Genomic DNA, 17,190 nt, shown 5'->3' on the forward strand with positions numbered 1-17,190 from the left:
AATCTGTCACTCTCCTTATCAGACAAGGTCAACAAATGATACATTGTAGCATTTTTCTGCAGTAGAGAGTGCGCAAATGAGTCTCTCTTTAACTTTAAATAAGCAGGACTCAAAAGCGCGTGCAAATCATACATTCCAATGTGTATTAATACCTGCGTCGAAATTCAAGTTCTGCTCTGTGTTCTCTACTAATTACTTGACTGTGAATGATTCCAGCGGTGTCACTATGTTGTCACTGAGAAGCTGAAACCGCGGCCAGGATGATTTTCAGTGTGCCAGCACAACAACAACAAAACAATGCGCTATACGTTTATTTTCCCATCATTTTTTCTAATTGACGGAAATCCGTTGTAGATTTGTTGCAGGTAACGGAAATCCGTCGTAGCGACGGAGAGCTTTAATCCCTGTTAATACTGTGTTGTTATCTGATTGTTAAGTGATAGTTGTTCATGAGTCCCTTGTTTGTCCTGAACAGTTAAACTGCCTGCTGTTCTTCCTTCTGGAGCATCAGTGAGCATTTGAACCTTTTGTAATAGTTGCATATGTGTCCCTTAGTTGTCCTCAGTGTGAAAAGATGGATCTCAAAATCATACCTTCATTGTTGGAAAGGGTTCAAATAGACAAAAATGTTGAAAAACCAAAGAATTTGTGCCACCTGAATTTTTTTCTGACTATTCAGGACAAACAAGAGACTCATGTGCAAGTATCACTAAACAAAAAAAAAAAAAAAAAAAAACACAGCTGTGGATCATTCAGGTAACAACACAGTATTAAAAATCAAAGGGATGTAAACTTTTGATCAGGGTCATTTTTATAAATTCAACTATTATTTATTTTCTCTTGTGGACTATATGTAAACATCTTTTATGTGAAATATTTATTCAGGTCAGTACTAAATAAAAAAGCATGCATTTTGCATGATCTCTCTTATTTTGGTAAAATAATTACCATTTTGCAGATTCTGCAGGGTGTATGTAAACTTTTGACCTCAACTGTAAATATAATGATTATTAGATTATGCATATATCACCCTGTCCTAATGAACTTACTGCACAGTTTACCACATTTCATAGCTCAGTGTGTGGCATTAATGTTTCCCACTTACATTCATTTAATGCTCTGGCACCTGCTGTGGGTTCTCAGCTTTCCCAAATTTAATAAGTGGCATTTCACAGATTACTGAAGTTCTAACCTTGTGAGGCCGCATGATATCGATGTTACATTTGTTGTTGATAACAAAGCTCTGCATTATACCAGCTCTTCCTCTTGTATTAACATCCCTTACCCTCAACACACACACACACACACACACACACACACACACACACACACACACACACACACACACACACACACACACACACACACACACACACACACACTCTCTCTCTCATTGTGCCAGTCTGCTCTGATCTCACCTCTCATACACCCCAGCAACAGCGTTTGGCTAAAGGCCCAAGTAAAGTCTGTCTGTTTCAAACAAAGTGTGCCAGTATCTTTCAAGCCTCCCTAAACTCTTCCTGAAGCAATCAGGACCGAGCAATATTAAGTTAACCCCCAGAGTAATGGATTAAAACGTTCAACTTTAAAATGCATAACAGACACACTACCTAAGTTTGTGGTCAGTAAGATTTTTTTAATGCTTTTGAAAGTCTCTTCTGCTCACCAAGGCTGCATTTATTTGATTTGAAAATTCAGTAAAATCAGTAAAATTGTGAAATATTATTACTATTTGTAATAGCTGTTTTCTGTTTGAATATATTTTAAAATGTAGTTTATTCCTGTGATTCAAAGCTGAATTTTTAACATCATTACTCTAGTCTTCAGTGTCACATGATCCTTCAGAAATTATTTTAATATGCTGATTTGCTGCGCAAGTTTAAAGTCTAATTATTATTAAAAATGATTCGTTTTTTAGTTAGTAATTTCAGTTTAATTTATTATAATATTTATTATTTATAATATCCATTTTATTTATTTAGTAATTTAGTTTAAAATATTTAATCATATATTTGTTTTATTTTATTTCATTTTTATTTGTTTGACAAAAATGTTTTAATTGTTATTTATTTAGTAATTTCAGTTAAAAAATGTAATTATTGTTTATGTATTTATTATATTTACCATTTATAATATATTTCTATAATATTAATTTTCTTCAGTAATTTTAGTGAATAGCAGTTCTTCAGTTTGTTAAGGCATTTAGTTTATGTTTTTAATCTATTATTTATATTTTATTTAATTTCATTATTTAAATGTACAAAAACTGTTTTAGTATTTATTTATTTAGTAATTTTAGTTAATTTATCATATTTATTTATAGTATGTATTATTTATAATATTTTATTAGCCAATGGATTCCTGCTGATTGAACCAGTGTTATTTAAGTATTATTTAAATACTATTCTTATATTTTATAATACTATTTTAAATTAGCTTTTAAATGCTGTCAGTTCCCTTCCGGGAACTCTACACTGCGTCCTGAAACGCTGTGGGGAACACCATTGGCGGGCCGCACTCTGAGTCATGTCCAACGTCCAATGAGAAACGGGAGTGACGTCACAGGCGCGGTGACGTCATCGACCAGGAAGTATAAAAGCACGTGCGTTTGAAGCTGGCGTCAGCTTTTGTCATTCAGCGAGAGCGCTCTGTGTTATTGTCTGTCTGATTCGCATTCTGCTGTTTTTCAGTGCCAATTGCACTACTTTTATTTGAGCAGAAATGCCAGGGGGAAAACGTTCTTTTAAGAACGAACGTTCTTTTAAGAACGAGCGATCTATGGCGGTTCAGCAGCCACATAGACGGTGTGTCCCTCCCTGCCAACGCTTCATTGTTGGTGGGGATACACACGATCTATGTGTAGCCTGCTTGGGAGCGGAGCACGCTAGGTCAGCCCTTGAGGGGGCTGGCTGCCCGCAGTGCGAGCGGATGCCGCTGCGGTTGCTCCGTTCCCGGAAAGCCCTCTTTGAGGAGGGGGCTTTCGCTAGCGTTCCCCGCGGGTCTGGCCCCGCTTCCGTCGAGGCGGAGCGGCAGCTGCACTCGTGGGGTTCGCAGCTAGATCTGCTGGAGGGAGTTGAGACGGGTGATCCCCTATCTCTCTCCTCACCCAGCGGATCGTATGACCTCCTCCTGGATGAGGAAGCCCGCACTGCGGTTCCTTCCCTCCGAGAGGAGGAGTCAACGCTTCTCCTGTCTTCCTCCGAGGAGGTTGACATCGAGAGCATTGACCTCCCACAACCGCCCCCCCGTTCACCCCAGTATGAGGAGCTGGTGGAGGTGCTGACGAGCGCGGTGGCCAAGCTCAACATCAGCTGGTCACCCGCTCCAGATCCAGAGCCCCAGGCGAGCAGGCTTGATGAGCGCTTCCTGCGGGCTAAATCAGCACCTCCCAAACGGAGCCTTCCCTTTTTCCCCGACCTCCATAAAGAAATCGCGAGGTCGTGGGATAAGCCGTATTCCTCTCGTCTCTACTCCCCCGCCTCAGATTACTACGGTAATGTGGGGGGGATGGAGGGATACGGCTACAGGGCGATGCCTCAGGTCGAGCAGACACTAGCGAGCTATCTGTCTCCCGGCCTGGCATCGTCCCTGAAGGCTCCGTCCTTGCCCACCAAGCCATTAAAAGTAACATCAGGCTTGATGGGCAAGGCTTATGCGGCAGCAGGTCAGGCTGGTGCATGTTTACACACCATGTCTGTGCTCCAGGCGTACCAAGCCGACCTGCTGAAGGAGCTTAGTGATGGCGAGGAGGTGAGCGTGTCAGAGATGCGTAGGACCGCTGATCTGGCGCTTCGGGCCACCAAGGAGACCGCTCGCGCTGTTGGGCGGTCTATGGCAGCCTTGGTGGCTGCGGAGAGGCATCTCTGGCTGACCCTGTCCGACATGAAAGAGAAGGACAGGGTCACGCTCCTGGACGCCCCCCTGCACCCCGCTGGCCTCTTCGGTGACTCTGTTGACACAGTTGTCAACAGGCACCAGGAGGCCCGTAGGCAGGCAGCGGCGTTCCAGCGCTACCTCCCTCGCCGCACTTTCTCCTCTGGGGCTGCTGGACGGGAGCAGCCCCAGCCGCACTCCAGCTCCTCACACAGGGAGACCCAGAAAAGGAGCGTTGCTACCCGTGCCCCTCCGGCGCGGCCTAGAGGGCGGGCTCAGCAACGCTCCAAGCCGGGGTCCTCGAAGACTAGGCCCGACCTGAGGGTCGTCCTACAGTCTAAGAGGGCCGCGGCTAAACGGCCCTGATGGTCGTGGCCCAGGGCCAATGAGGGCAGCCCCTCTCGAAGTTTCAGGTGCCTCACCGCCTCTGAGGAGTACGGTGACCACCTCTCTTCGGGGCCCTCAGGAGATTCGTCAGCTAACCCTGCCGGTGTTACAGGGCGCGGCAGTCTCCCGCGAACTTCATTCTCTGGTCCTTCCGCCCGGAAACGTAGCGGAACCAGAGTGTTCGCCACCCCCACGGGGGTCTCGAGAGCGCTCACTTCAGGTGCATCCTGCCAGTTCGCTGCTACAGGTCACCAAGTTAGCTCCTCTAATAAATCCAGAGACCAGTCTCGAGAGGCTGGTTCCCTTAGTAGAATTTCTGGCAGCGTGGAAACTACTGCCAAATATTTCTATGTGGGTCCTGCGTACTGTAGAGAAAGGTTATTCCATTCAATTCGGCGCCAGGCCGTCACCTTTCAGCGGGGTATTTCCTACTCTGGTAGGCCCCGAGCAGGCTCTGGTATTGGAACAGGAAGTGAATACTCTCCTGAGGAAGGAGGCCATCGAGGTGGTCCCTCCTCAATGCAGAGAAGCCGGGTTCTACAGCCGGTACTTCATTGTTCCCAAGAAGGATGGGGGCCTGCGGCCCATTTTAGATCTCAGACAGCTAAACCTCTCAGTAAGAAAACTGAAGTTCAAAATGTTGACTGTCAAACAGGTCGTGTCCCAAATCAGGTCCGAGGACTGGTTTGTCACGATAGATCTGAAAGACGCATACTTTCACGTCTCCATCCTTCCTCAACACCGGAAGTTTCTCAGGTTCGCTTTCAGGGGCAAAGCTTACCAATACAGAGTTCTTCCGTTCGGCCTAGCGCTCTCTCCCCGAACTTTTACGAAGTGTGTGGATGCTGCTCTGGCTCCATTGCGACTCCAGGGCATCCGCATACTCAACTACATAGACGACTGGCTCATTCTAACCAGTTCAGAACAGTTAGCGGCTCAACATCGAGATGTTGTTCTTGCTCACATGAAAAAGCTGGGGTTGAGACTCAACGCCAAGAAAAGTGTGCTATCTCCATTACAGAGAACCACTTATCTAGGTGTAATCTGGGATTCGACCACGATGCAGGCACGATTGTCACCTGCTCGGATAGAGTCGATCCTTACTGCAGTAAATGCGGTCAAGCTAGGCCTGCTACTCACTGTCAAACAGTTCCAAGTACTGTTAGGTCTTATGGCAGCTGCATCCAACGTGATACCTCTTGGACTGCTGTACATGAGACCACTGCAGTGGTGGCTCAAAACCAAAGGGTTTTCCCCGAGGGGGAACCCATTCCGCAAGATCAAGGTCACGCGGCGCTGCCTACGTGCCTTAGTCATGTGGAAGAAGCCCTGGTTCCTACTACAAGGTCCAGTGCTGGGAGCTCCTTGCCGCCGCGTCACGCTAGCGACAGATGCATCCCTCACCGGGTGGGGAGCGGTCATGAGTGGCCGCTCCGCCCAAGGCCTATGGAACGACCAGCATCACTCCTGGCACATAAATTGCCTAGAGATGTTGGCAGTGTTCCTGGCTCTGAAGCATTTCCTTCCAGACCTGAGAAACCGTCACGTGCTGGTCCGCACGGACAACACGGCGGTGGTCTACTATATAAACCACCAGGGAGGTCTGCGTTCACGCCCCTTATACAAGCTGGCGTACCAGATCATCCTGTGGTCACAAGGGAAGCTTCTCTCATTGAGAGCAGTTCACATTCCTGGACGTCTCAATGTGGGAGCAGACGTCCTGTCGAGGCAGGGGCTGAGGCCCGGGGAATGGATGCTTCACCCTCAGGTGGTGAAGCAGATATGGAGAGTTTTTGGTCAAGCCCAGGTAGACCTCTTTGCGACTCAGGAGACATCGCAATGTCCCCTTTGGTACTCTCTAGTTCCTCCAGCTCCTCTAGGACTGGATGCCATGGTACAGACGTGGCCGAGGCTTCGTCTGTACGCTTTTCCCCCGATCGCTCTGCTCCCGGGAGTTCTGGAAAGAGTGCGCCGGTACGGAGTACGGCTGCTGCTAGTAGCCCCGTACTGGCCGGCCCGAGTATGGTTCTCGGATATAATCGCTCTCCTCGACGGCTCTCCATGGGAGATTCCTGTCAGGAGCGACCTTCTTTCTCAGGCTGGGGGCGCAATACGCCACCCCCACCCAGAGAAATGGAAGTTATGGGTGTGGCCCCTGAGGGGGCACAACTCATAGAAGCTGGTCTCTCAACCGAGGTTGCTGAGACCATCCTTCAATCCAGAGCTCCCTCTACGAGGAAACTTTATGGCCTAAAGTGGAACCTGTTTGCGTCATGGTGTCACGAACGCCACTCAAACCCAGTCCACTGCCCGATCGGTACAGTGCTGGAGTTCCTGCAAACTCGTTTGTCCGCTGGGTTAGCTCACTCCACCCTGAAGGTGTACGTGGCGGCTATATCGGCTTACCACGCCCCTCAGGGCGGCCTTTCAGTGGGCAGAAACCCCCTGGTCTCACGTTTCCTCCGCGGTGCACTCAGGCTGAGGCCTCGTGCAAGACCGAGAGTCCCTACATGGGACCTGGTTGTGGTATTAGAAGCGCTGTGTAAGCCTCCCTTCGAGCCTCTGGAGGAGGCCTCCGATCGGATGCTTACCCTAAAAACAGCACTGCTGTTGGCGCTAACATCTCTCAAGAGAGTCGGTGACCTACAGGCCCTTTCAGTGGCCCCTTCTTATATTGACTTTGCCCCAGGGTTGGCCAAAGCATTCCTCTACCCAAGAGCTGGGTACACACCCAAGGTCCCCTCAGTAACACCACAGCCAATAACGCTGCTAGCGTTTTATCCTCCTCCATTCGTGGAGCACGACCAGAGGAAGTATAACTTAATGTGTCCAGTAAGAGCACTAGACACTTATGTCCACAGAGCTGCCCTGTGGCGTAAATCAGAGCAATTGTTTGTCTGTTACGGCCCCCCTAAGAGGGGGTGCCCGGCTTCCAAGCCTACTATCAGTAAATGGATCGTTGATGCCATCTCTACTGCATACGAGTCCTCTGGTCTCCCATCCCCGATGGGAGTCAAGGCTCACTCAACTCGAGGCGTCGCAGCCTCCAAAGCTCTGATGGCAGGTGTCCCAATCAAGGACATCTGCAGTGCGGCGGGTTGGTCCTCACCTCTTACGTTCGTCAGATTCTACGAACTAGACCTCAGAGCCACTCCGGGCTCAGTCATCTTTCAGCCCTAGCATTAAGGCTAGGCTCAAGAGGTCAAAAAGGCGCTTTCCTTCGAGTAAGGAAAAGAGTTTTTACCCCTTTTTGTTCTGGCAAAATTCCCCAGACAAAGGCGTATGACTCTCCTCTACATTCCTTCCAGCCTCGTGTGCCTGAGGGCCGAGGCCTGTATTCCTCGTGTCTGGTGGTTGATCACAGACAGAGATGAGTTCCAGTGTCCTGGCAGGATCACCAGGCACTTCCTATGTCCCTCTTGTACTGGCTGTACGCAGACAATGGACTGCCATTTCTCCTCGTGTGCCTGAGGGCCGAGGAGCTTTTTCTCCCTCTGCACTGGTCGTGTGACAGGCAGCGGTTGAGAACCCTAGCCTCGTGTGCCTGAAGGCCGAGGTCTCTTATCCCTCTTGTCTGGTGGTGGATCACAGACAGAGATGAGTTCCAGTGCCCTGGCAAGATCACCAGGCACTTCTTGCGTCCCTCTTGTACTGGCTGTAATGCAGACAATGGACCACTATCTTTCCTCGCGTGCCCAAGGGCCGAGGAACCCCTTTCTTCTCCCCCTGCGCTGGTCTGTTGACAGGCAGCGGTTGAGAACCCTAGCCTCGTGTGCTTGAGGGCCGAGGCCTATTCTATCCCTCTTGTCTGGTGGCTGATCACAGACAGAGATGAGTTCCAGTGCCCTGGCAAGGTCACCAGGCACTTCTTGCGTCCCTCTTGTACTGGCTGTAACGCAGACAATGGATCGCCACTTCTCCTCGAGTGCCCGAGGGCCGAGGAGCATTTCTCCCCCTGCTCTGGTCGTGTGACAGGCAGCGGTCGAGAACCCTATCCTCGTGTGCCTGAGGGCCGAGGTCTCTTATCCCTCTTGTCTGGTGGTGGATCACAGACAGAGATGAATTCCAGTGCCCTGGCAAGGTCACCAGGCACTTCTCGTGTCCCTCTTGTACTGGCTGTAATGCAGACAAAGGACCACCATCTCTCCTCGTGCGCCCGAGGGCCGAGGAGCTTTTTTCTCCCCCTGCACTGGTCTGATGACAGGCAGCGGTTGAGAACCCTAGCCTCGCGTGCCTAAGGCCGAGGCCTACTCTATCCCTCTTGTCTGGTGGCTGATCACAGACAGAGATGAATTCCAGTGCCCTGGCAAGATCACCAGGCACTTCTTGTGTCCCTCTTGTACTGGCCGTAACACAGACAAAGGACCACATCTCTCCTCGTGTGCCTGAGGGCCGAGGCTCATTATCCCTCTTGTCTGGTGATGGATCACAGACAGAGGTGGATTACCACTCGCGTCCTGGCAAGATCACCAGGCGGAGTTACTACAGTGTCTCATCAGGTAAGTATTGCTAGACACTGTCCCTTCTCGGTCTTGCGAGACCAGACGAAGGATGACATGACCTCGTGGGCTCGAGGGCCGAGGTCTCTTTCCCTCTGATCTGGTGGGCTACACAGTCAGAGATGTATTACCGCCCATGTCCTGGCAGGATCCCCAGGCTGAGGTTTGTAATGTACTAACGCTGTCTTTTTCCCCCCTTGTTCTAGCAGACACTAGGCAGGGTGCGGAAATTATGGGGACGTTGATACCTCGTTCCCCACAGCGTTTCAGGACGCAGTGTAGAGTTCCCTCAGGGAACCAGGGTTACATACGTAACCTGAGACGTTTTTTAGCTTAGTTTTTTTTATTATTATTCCTATTTAGATTTTTATTTTATTTTGGCTTTAGTTCTGTTTTGGTTTTTATTTATTTAGTAATTATTTATTTAGTAAATCTTAATGACCTTAAATTTTTGAATGATACATTGTATCATATATAATATTTTTCAAATTCCCAACATAGAATTGACAGAAAAATTCAATGGTACAATTTTACAGCTTTGAAAAACATTGTTTTTCATTTTGTTTTACAAATGTTTAACCAAAATTCATCTGAACACCATAATGTGAGGAGAAGAAAAAAATACATAATAAATATGAGTCCTTGGTTTGGGGTCGTTTTCTTAATGTTTTTGAAAGTCTCACCAAGGTTGCATTTATTTGATTAAAATTGCAATAAAAACATGAAAATTGTGAAATATTATTAGAATTCAAAATAGCTGTTTTTTATTTAAATATTTATCAAAATGTAATTTATTCCTGTGATGAAAAGCTGCATTTTCAGCATAATTACTCCAGTCTTTTTTGTCCCATGATCCTTCAGAAATCATTCTCATATGCTGATTTGCTACTCAAGAAACATTTCTGATTATTATTAATGTTAAAAACAGTTGTGCTGCTTCATATTTTTGTGGAAAATGTGAAATATTTTACTTACCTATACTTTTTGATAAATAAAAAGTAAAAAAAAAAAAGTTTTTTTTAATAAAAATCTTTTGCTATATTATAAATGTCTTTAGTTTCACTTTTGATAAATTTAATGCATCCTTGCTAAACAAAAAAAAATCTTAATGACCTCAAATTTTATGAATGCAACATAGTAAAAACTGTAATATTTTTTAAAATTCAACATAAAATCAGTTTAGGGTCTGTAAGATTTTCTTAATGTTTTTGAAAGTCTCTCTCACCAAGGCAAGGCTGCATTTATTTAAAAAAATCTAGTAAAAACAGAAATATTGTTAAATATTATTACAATTTAAAATAGCTGTTTTTTATTTGAATATGTTTTCAAATGTAATTTATTCCTGTGATGCAAAGCTGAATTTCCAGCATCATTATTCCAGTCTTCAGTGTCACATGATCTTTCAGAAATCATTCTAATATGCTGATTTGTTGCTTAAGAAACATGTATTATTATTAATGTTGAAAACAGATGTACTGTTTCATATTTTTGTGGAAAATGTAATATATTTTACTTCCCAAGACAAAAACTGCATTTTTTTTTTAAATAGACAACATTATAAATGTCTTTACTGTCATATTTTGAAATCTTTATTGAATGTAAGTATTAATTTATATAAAAAATAATTAATGACCTCAAATTGTTTAATTGTTAAATTGCAAAAACTCAAAAAAGATATATTTTTTAATAGATTCACAACATAGAATTGATTAAAAAAAATGCAATGGTACAATTTTACAGCTTTGGAAAAAAAAAAAATCATAACCAAAATTCATCCGAGCACAAAAAATGTGAGGAAAAAAAGAAAATGCATAATAAATATCAGTGCTTGGGTCTCTGAGGATTAAAGAAAAAACTATGCAATGAAGGAAGTTGGCTCTTCATCAGCAGAAAGGGAATTCTTCAGCTGATGCCTGTAGATACTGCTAATACGCTAATAATGGGTGACCAGTCTGGCTCCCGAAGGGCCGCAGTCACGGTAGCTGGCTCGGATCGGTGCTAGACTCCACGTATTCTAATCTCCAGAAAGTGTCTGATATGCAGGGAAATGCTGGCATATTTCTGCGTCATTTTATGCAACCTGAGAGCATCTTTATTGCTCATTCTTTGGCCAGCTCAGAGAGCTTTGTTTCAAACTCCTGGCTACTTTGTGATTTGGAGATCAGCCACGGAGCAAAAAAAAGTGGGTACATGCGAGGAGATGGGCTTCTGAGTGTCGTGGCAGGGGGTCTCAGAGAGCCACACCACCAGACCACCTTCACAGCTTGAGTTTCTGTTAAACGGGTCAGCTCAGAATCACGATCTTTTAGACGTTTGGCTCTGGTTTCCAAAGGGCGAAGCTTGCAAAGAGCATTGGTGCCTTGGCTTGTGTTATAATGCCAGGGGATCCTGCCTGAGAAACTGGTGCCATCTTTTAATCAATAGGGCAGTGGTTTCAGAGTACCACCTCTGGGGCAGCGCAGAAAGCCGAACACTCAGATGTCAGATAATATACGCAGGAGCACAATCTTATTAGCTGTGATCATTTAAGAAGAGAATGTAATGTCAAGTTTTAAGCAAGCTTTGATTATGTTCTTGTGGGATTACTGCTGAAAAGACCACCTTAGATCTGTTTTAGATTGAGTTTTCAGAGGTTGATTTCATGACACATACTAAAGAAGAAACTAGTTTAGCTTGAGGGTTGTTGACCACCATGGTCTTACCAGTGAAGCTGGTTAGCCAAGTGAATTTTTGTTACTATTTTGAATTTTATTTTCATATTTTCAGTTTTAATTTTAAATTTTGTTTACTTTTTCGCCATTTTAGTCATATTTATATTTAGGTTTATATTTATGTTTAATGTCATTTTTTTTAAACTCAAATTTATTTATTTAATCAAATAATAATTTATTAATTTTTAGTTTTATGTATTTATAATGTTCATTTTATTTATTTAGTAATTTCAGTTTATTCATTTATTTTAATATTTTTTATTTATATTTTTTATTTATAATTTTCATTTTATTTATTTAGTAATTAAGTTCATTTCAATTTCTAGTTTTCATTTAAATACTTATAAATATTCTGTTCATAATTCCTATTTAATTTCACAAAAAATATTTCATTGTTTGTTTTAATTGAGTCATTTCAATTTTATATTGTTTATGTATTCGTAATGTATTAATAATGGGCTTTTATTAATACTATTATTTTATTTTTAATATTTATTTTATTTAGTAATTTAGTCAGCAAACTCAATTCTTCACCTTGCCAAGGCAACATTTCTAATTTTTGTTTAGTTTATGTTTTTTTATCTATTATTTATTTCATCATTTTTTATTAGTTTTTTAATTCGCCTAAGTTTTTATTTTATTTTATTATTTCAATTAACCAAAGTTTTTTAATATTTAGTCATTTCAGTTGTTTATAAAATTTATTATTTATATTATTTTTCAGTATTCATCATATTTAGTTAGTACTTTCAGTTCTTCAACTTGCCCAAGCAACATTTCTAAATTTCATTTAGTTTTAATCAAATTTTTTTTTTTTTAGTTATTTATAATGTATTATTTATATTATTTTACAATATTCATCATATTTAGTTGGCACTTTCATTTAATAATTTATTTTGTAATTTTTTAGTTATTTATACTATTTTTTATTTATATTATTTTACAATATTCCTCTTATTTATTTACTAATTTAGTAAGTGATTCCAGTTCTTCAACTTGCCAAAGCAACATTTCTAATTTTCAGCTTTATTTTAATTAGCAAAAATATTTAAAATAATTTTAGTTTTAGTTTTTAATTTTCATATTCATTTTAGTGTGATTATACATTATAAATACATTATAAATGTAAGAATTGCGGTATTTTTCCCCCTTTTTAGGTTTAATTTAATTTTATTTTAAGTTCTGTTTTATTTTTATTTTATCTCAGTTTATTAACAATAATAACAGTCAGTTTTAACTTCTTAAGAACTTCTTAAGAACCCATTCACAACATGCTTGTCTTTTCAGCAGGAAGTCAAAACCTCAACAACAGCTTCCCTAACCTCAGTTTGTTTGCCCCAAATAGGTGTTTTCCGTGGATATGGACGGGTCGCGTTTACAGGTGGTGCTGAACGTATCCGTGGACTATCCTGAAAACCTGGCCGTGGACTGGGTGAACAATAAGCTGTACGTGGTGGAGGGCAGCGTCAACAGAATCGACATGGTGGACCTGGACGGGAGCAATCGGGTCACGCTGATCGCCGAGCACCTGGGCAACCCGAGAGGTCTCGCTCTTGACCCGACCGTGGGGTGAGTTCCCGAGAGACACGTCAGATGCTTCCCGTCGACTTTAATCTTACCCTTGCTTCCTCCACCTAATCCGCGTCCATTGTAAGTGCAATCATAAAGCTGATCTCAGATACTGAGAACGGGAATGTTGTACACTGTGAGGATTAGTCAGAAGTAATTAAGCAAAGATGAGCTTCGCGGAAACCCGATAGGGTCGTACGGCCAGGTGGCCTCCTGCTAAATTGAGAAGTGACAATAAATGTGTATAAATGTCTGAAAATAACGGATTCATTTCAAAATCTTGCTCTTATCCACAAGGGTTTTATCCGTAACCCGATGCCGTCCAAACTGAGCGCTAACAATAAAAAGTTTAAAAGAGAAGTTCACTTCCAGAAAAAAACTTCCATCCAAGATGTTCATGTCTTTCTTTCTTCAGTCGTAAAGAAATTATATTTTTTGAGGAAAACATTTCAGGATTTCTCTCCATATAGTGGATTTCTATGGTGCCTGTGAGTTTGAACTTCCAAAATGCAGTTTCAATTCAGCTTCAAAGAACTCTAAACAATCCCAGCCGAGGAGGAAGGGTCTTATCTAGTGAAACAATCGGTTATTTTCTAAAAAAAAATTACAACTTATATACTTTTCAACCTCAAATGCTTGTCTAGCTCTTTGTGTACTCTGTTTAATCCGGTTCAAGACAGTTAGGGTATGTCGAAAAACTCCCATCTCATTTTCTCCTCCAATTTCAAAATCGTCCTACATCACTGTTTTACTTTTTTTTGTAAAGGGTGTTTGATCTTCTTTGCACGTTCATTTTGGGTCGGTACTTCTGCAGCGATGTAGGATGATTTTTAAGTTGGAGGAAAAAATGAGACGGGAGTTTTTTGACATACCCTAACTGTTTTGAACCGGAATACACAGAGTTTATGCAGAGCTAGACAAGCATTTGAGGTTAAAAAGTATATAAATTGTTTTGCTAGATAAGATCCTTCTTCCTCAGCTGGAATCATTTAGTGCTCTTTAAAGCTGCATTTAAACTGCATTTTGGAAGTTCAAACTCGTGAGCACCATTGAAGTCCACTATATAGAGAGAAATCCTGAAATGTTTTCCCCAAAACACTTTACAGATCATTTACTCACCCCCTTGTCATCCAAGATGTTCATGTCTTTCTCTCTTCAGTCGTAAAGAAATTATATTTTTTGAAGAAAATTTTTTTAGGATTTCTCTCCATATAGTAGACTTCTGTGGTGCCCCTGAGTTTGAGCTTCTAAAATGCAGTTTAAATGCAGCTTCAAAAGACTCTAAATGATCCCAGCTGAGGAAGAAGGGTCTTATCTAGTGAAACAATCAGTTATTGTCAGTATTGTCGGTATTATCAGTAACTGTCTTGAACTGGAATACACAGAGTTCACACATAGCTAGACAAGATGAGCATTTGAGGTTAAAAAGTATATAAATTGTAATTTTTTTTAGAACCAATCTTTTTGGTAGATAAGATCCTTCTTTCTCGGCTGGGATCCTTTAGATCCCTTTGAAACTGCATTTAAACTGGAAGTTCAAACTAGCGGGCACCATTGAAGTCCTCTATATAGAGAGAAATCCTGAAATGTTTTCCTCAAAAAACAATTTCTTTACGACTGAAGAAAGAAAGACATGAACATCTTGGATGACAAGAGGGATACGTTATCTGTAAATTTCTGTTCTAAAAGTGAACTTATTCTTTAAATGCGATTAAAACAATGTCTTGTGTCACAATGTGGTTGTTGTGCTTGATTTCAGGTACCTTTTCTTCTCTGACTGGGATACTTTAAATGGAGAACCGGGTTTGGAAAGGGCCTACATGGATGGGACCAATCGCTATGGGATCATCAGGACCAAACTCGGCTGGCCTGCTGGGATTACACTGGACCTTGAGGCTAAAAGAGTGTATTGGGTGGACAGCCGTTACGATTATATCGAAACCACTACTTATGATGGCTTGCACAGGTATCTGAGGTTGCAGAAATGTTTTATTTGGAAATGCATGCCGATTTTCGTAAGTAAGTGTTGTAAGTTGATATGTGAATTCTTCAATAGGAAAACTGTGGTCCATGGTGGGTCTGTGATTCCTCATCCGTTTGGCATTACTCTGTTTGAGCATTCAGTCTACTACACTGACTGGACCAAGATGGCCGTTATGAAGGCTAATAAATATACCGACAACAGCCCTCAAGAGCTCTACAGAACCTCTCAGAGACCACATGGCCTGACAGTGGTCCATGCATACAGACAGCCCTTTGGTAAGGAGCTAAAAAGTGCATGTGCCAGTCATGGGTGTGTTTGGGCATAACGTGCATTAAACAAATCAGAGTCTCATTTTCCATGCCCTTTAAGAGCCTGTTGTGCTCGCGCCATGGTGGATTCACTATTTACATGGCAATGGTGTTTCAGTGTGCTTTTGGTTATAGAAATATTCTCAAAAAAGAACAAAATTCGAAGCAATGAATTAAATCAACGAACCTGTGTTGTTATTGTTAAGTAAAATTGTTAAAAATGTAATAATGAAATAAAGCTGAAATAAAATAACTATAACTATAACTATTAGATTAGATATTAGAAAAACTTAAACATAATAAAATGAAAAACAGGTTAATTTGAACAGCTAAAATGGCTGAAAATGAAATAAAAACAAATAAAAAAATAATAAAAATGAAAAAGCACACAACAAAATGACTACAAATTAAATACGAATAAATAGCTAAATAGAAAAAATATAAATAATAAAAAATGAAAAATGCACAAAATTACTAAAATTTGAACTAAAATTGAAATTGAAACAAACTAAAACCAAAAAATATGACAATAGAAGATGTTTTAAAATATTAAATAATGTTAAATTAACATGACAGCCAGTTCCACCTCAGCTTACAGTACAACTTTATTATACTACAACAAATGTTATTTACATTTTTTTTGAAAATCAGAAGTCTAATACAGTAAATAAGGTAATAATAATAATAATAATAATAAAACTGCTTATCCTATAAAGCATTGCACATTTTGCAATAAAAAGATTATAAAATACAATATACATATAGTTTTGTTTTTACAAAATGTTCAAATGTAATAATGCAAATGTATAAATATACTGCATGTGTGTATATATATATATATATATATATATATATATATATATGGTTCATGGAAACAGGAACTGCATTATATAAATATATAAATACACGTGGAAATGTAAAATGAAAAACTTACAAATATGAAAATAAAAGATTGTTCAAAATTACTTTAAAAGTAGATAAATGATAATAATACTAAAATAATATGACAGCAAGTTTCACCTCAGATTATTAAGATCTAAAAGCATTACTTTAGATATAAAGCACTGCAAATTTTGCAATTAAATTTAAATATACTTTTTGGTTTTAAACATTACAGCTTTAAACAAAAACACCAACAGAGATCATGTATGAATGACTGCTGTTCTTTCTGTCATTTTTTGACATGTATGTTTGCTTGATCGGACAGTAAGCAACCCCTGTGGTGCCAACCGTGGAGGCTGTGAACACATCTGTGTTCTGAGTCACAGAACTGATAACGGCGGTCTGGGATATCGCTGCCGCTGCCGGATGGGCTACGATCTGCATGCTGATGGCAAGAGATGTGTCGGTAAGAGGTTGTATCCTGAAAAATCATCCTTTTGTAATGCAGCAGCTTTAAAAAATTATACATGCAATATGCAATATGTGTGTTGCAGCTGTGAGGCAGTTTCTGCTGTTCTCCAGTCAGCTGGCAGTCAGAGGAATCCCCTTTAACCTGTCCACACAAGAAGACATCATTCTGCCCATCACAGGAAGTCCATCTTATTTCGTTGGAGTGGACTTCAGTGCTGCGGATAATTCGATTTTCTTCTCAGATACGATGAAGGACATCATCTACAAACAGAAAGTCGATGGGACTGGTGAGAATGGCTAGTGTTTTTTCATGCATATTTCAGTAAAGCTGTAATTTCAACTAACTTCTTCAAGACATATATAACTTTTTTTTTACCCTTAAATGTATCTACACTACCAGTCAAAAGTTTGAAAGGTTTCAGTAAGTCTCTTCTGCTCACCAAGCCTGCATTTATTTGATCTAAAGTGCAGAAACAATCAGTAATATAGTGAAATATTTTTACTAT

General features: G+C 41.3%; 1 protein-coding gene across 1 annotated transcript in view; it reads left to right on the forward strand.

Annotated features, from left to right (window-relative positions):
• lrp2a (low density lipoprotein receptor-related protein 2a) overlaps positions 1-17,190 on the forward strand; it is a 147,922-nt gene that overhangs the window by 37,774 nt on the left and 92,958 nt on the right. Inside the window, exons 12-16 of the mRNA XM_073845133.1 lie at positions 12,816-13,039; positions 14,799-15,005; positions 15,096-15,298; positions 16,539-16,679; positions 16,768-16,971. Coding sequence (XP_073701234.1) covers positions 12,816-13,039; positions 14,799-15,005; positions 15,096-15,298; positions 16,539-16,679; positions 16,768-16,971 — 979 coding nt within the window. The remainder of the gene's footprint in view (positions 1-12,815; positions 13,040-14,798; positions 15,006-15,095; positions 15,299-16,538; positions 16,680-16,767; positions 16,972-17,190) is intronic.

The sequence above is a fragment of the Garra rufa genome, chromosome 8 (assembly GCF_049309525.1).
Source record: "Garra rufa chromosome 8, GarRuf1.0, whole genome shotgun sequence".
NCBI classification, from domain to species: domain Eukaryota; kingdom Metazoa; phylum Chordata; class Actinopteri; order Cypriniformes; family Cyprinidae; genus Garra; species Garra rufa.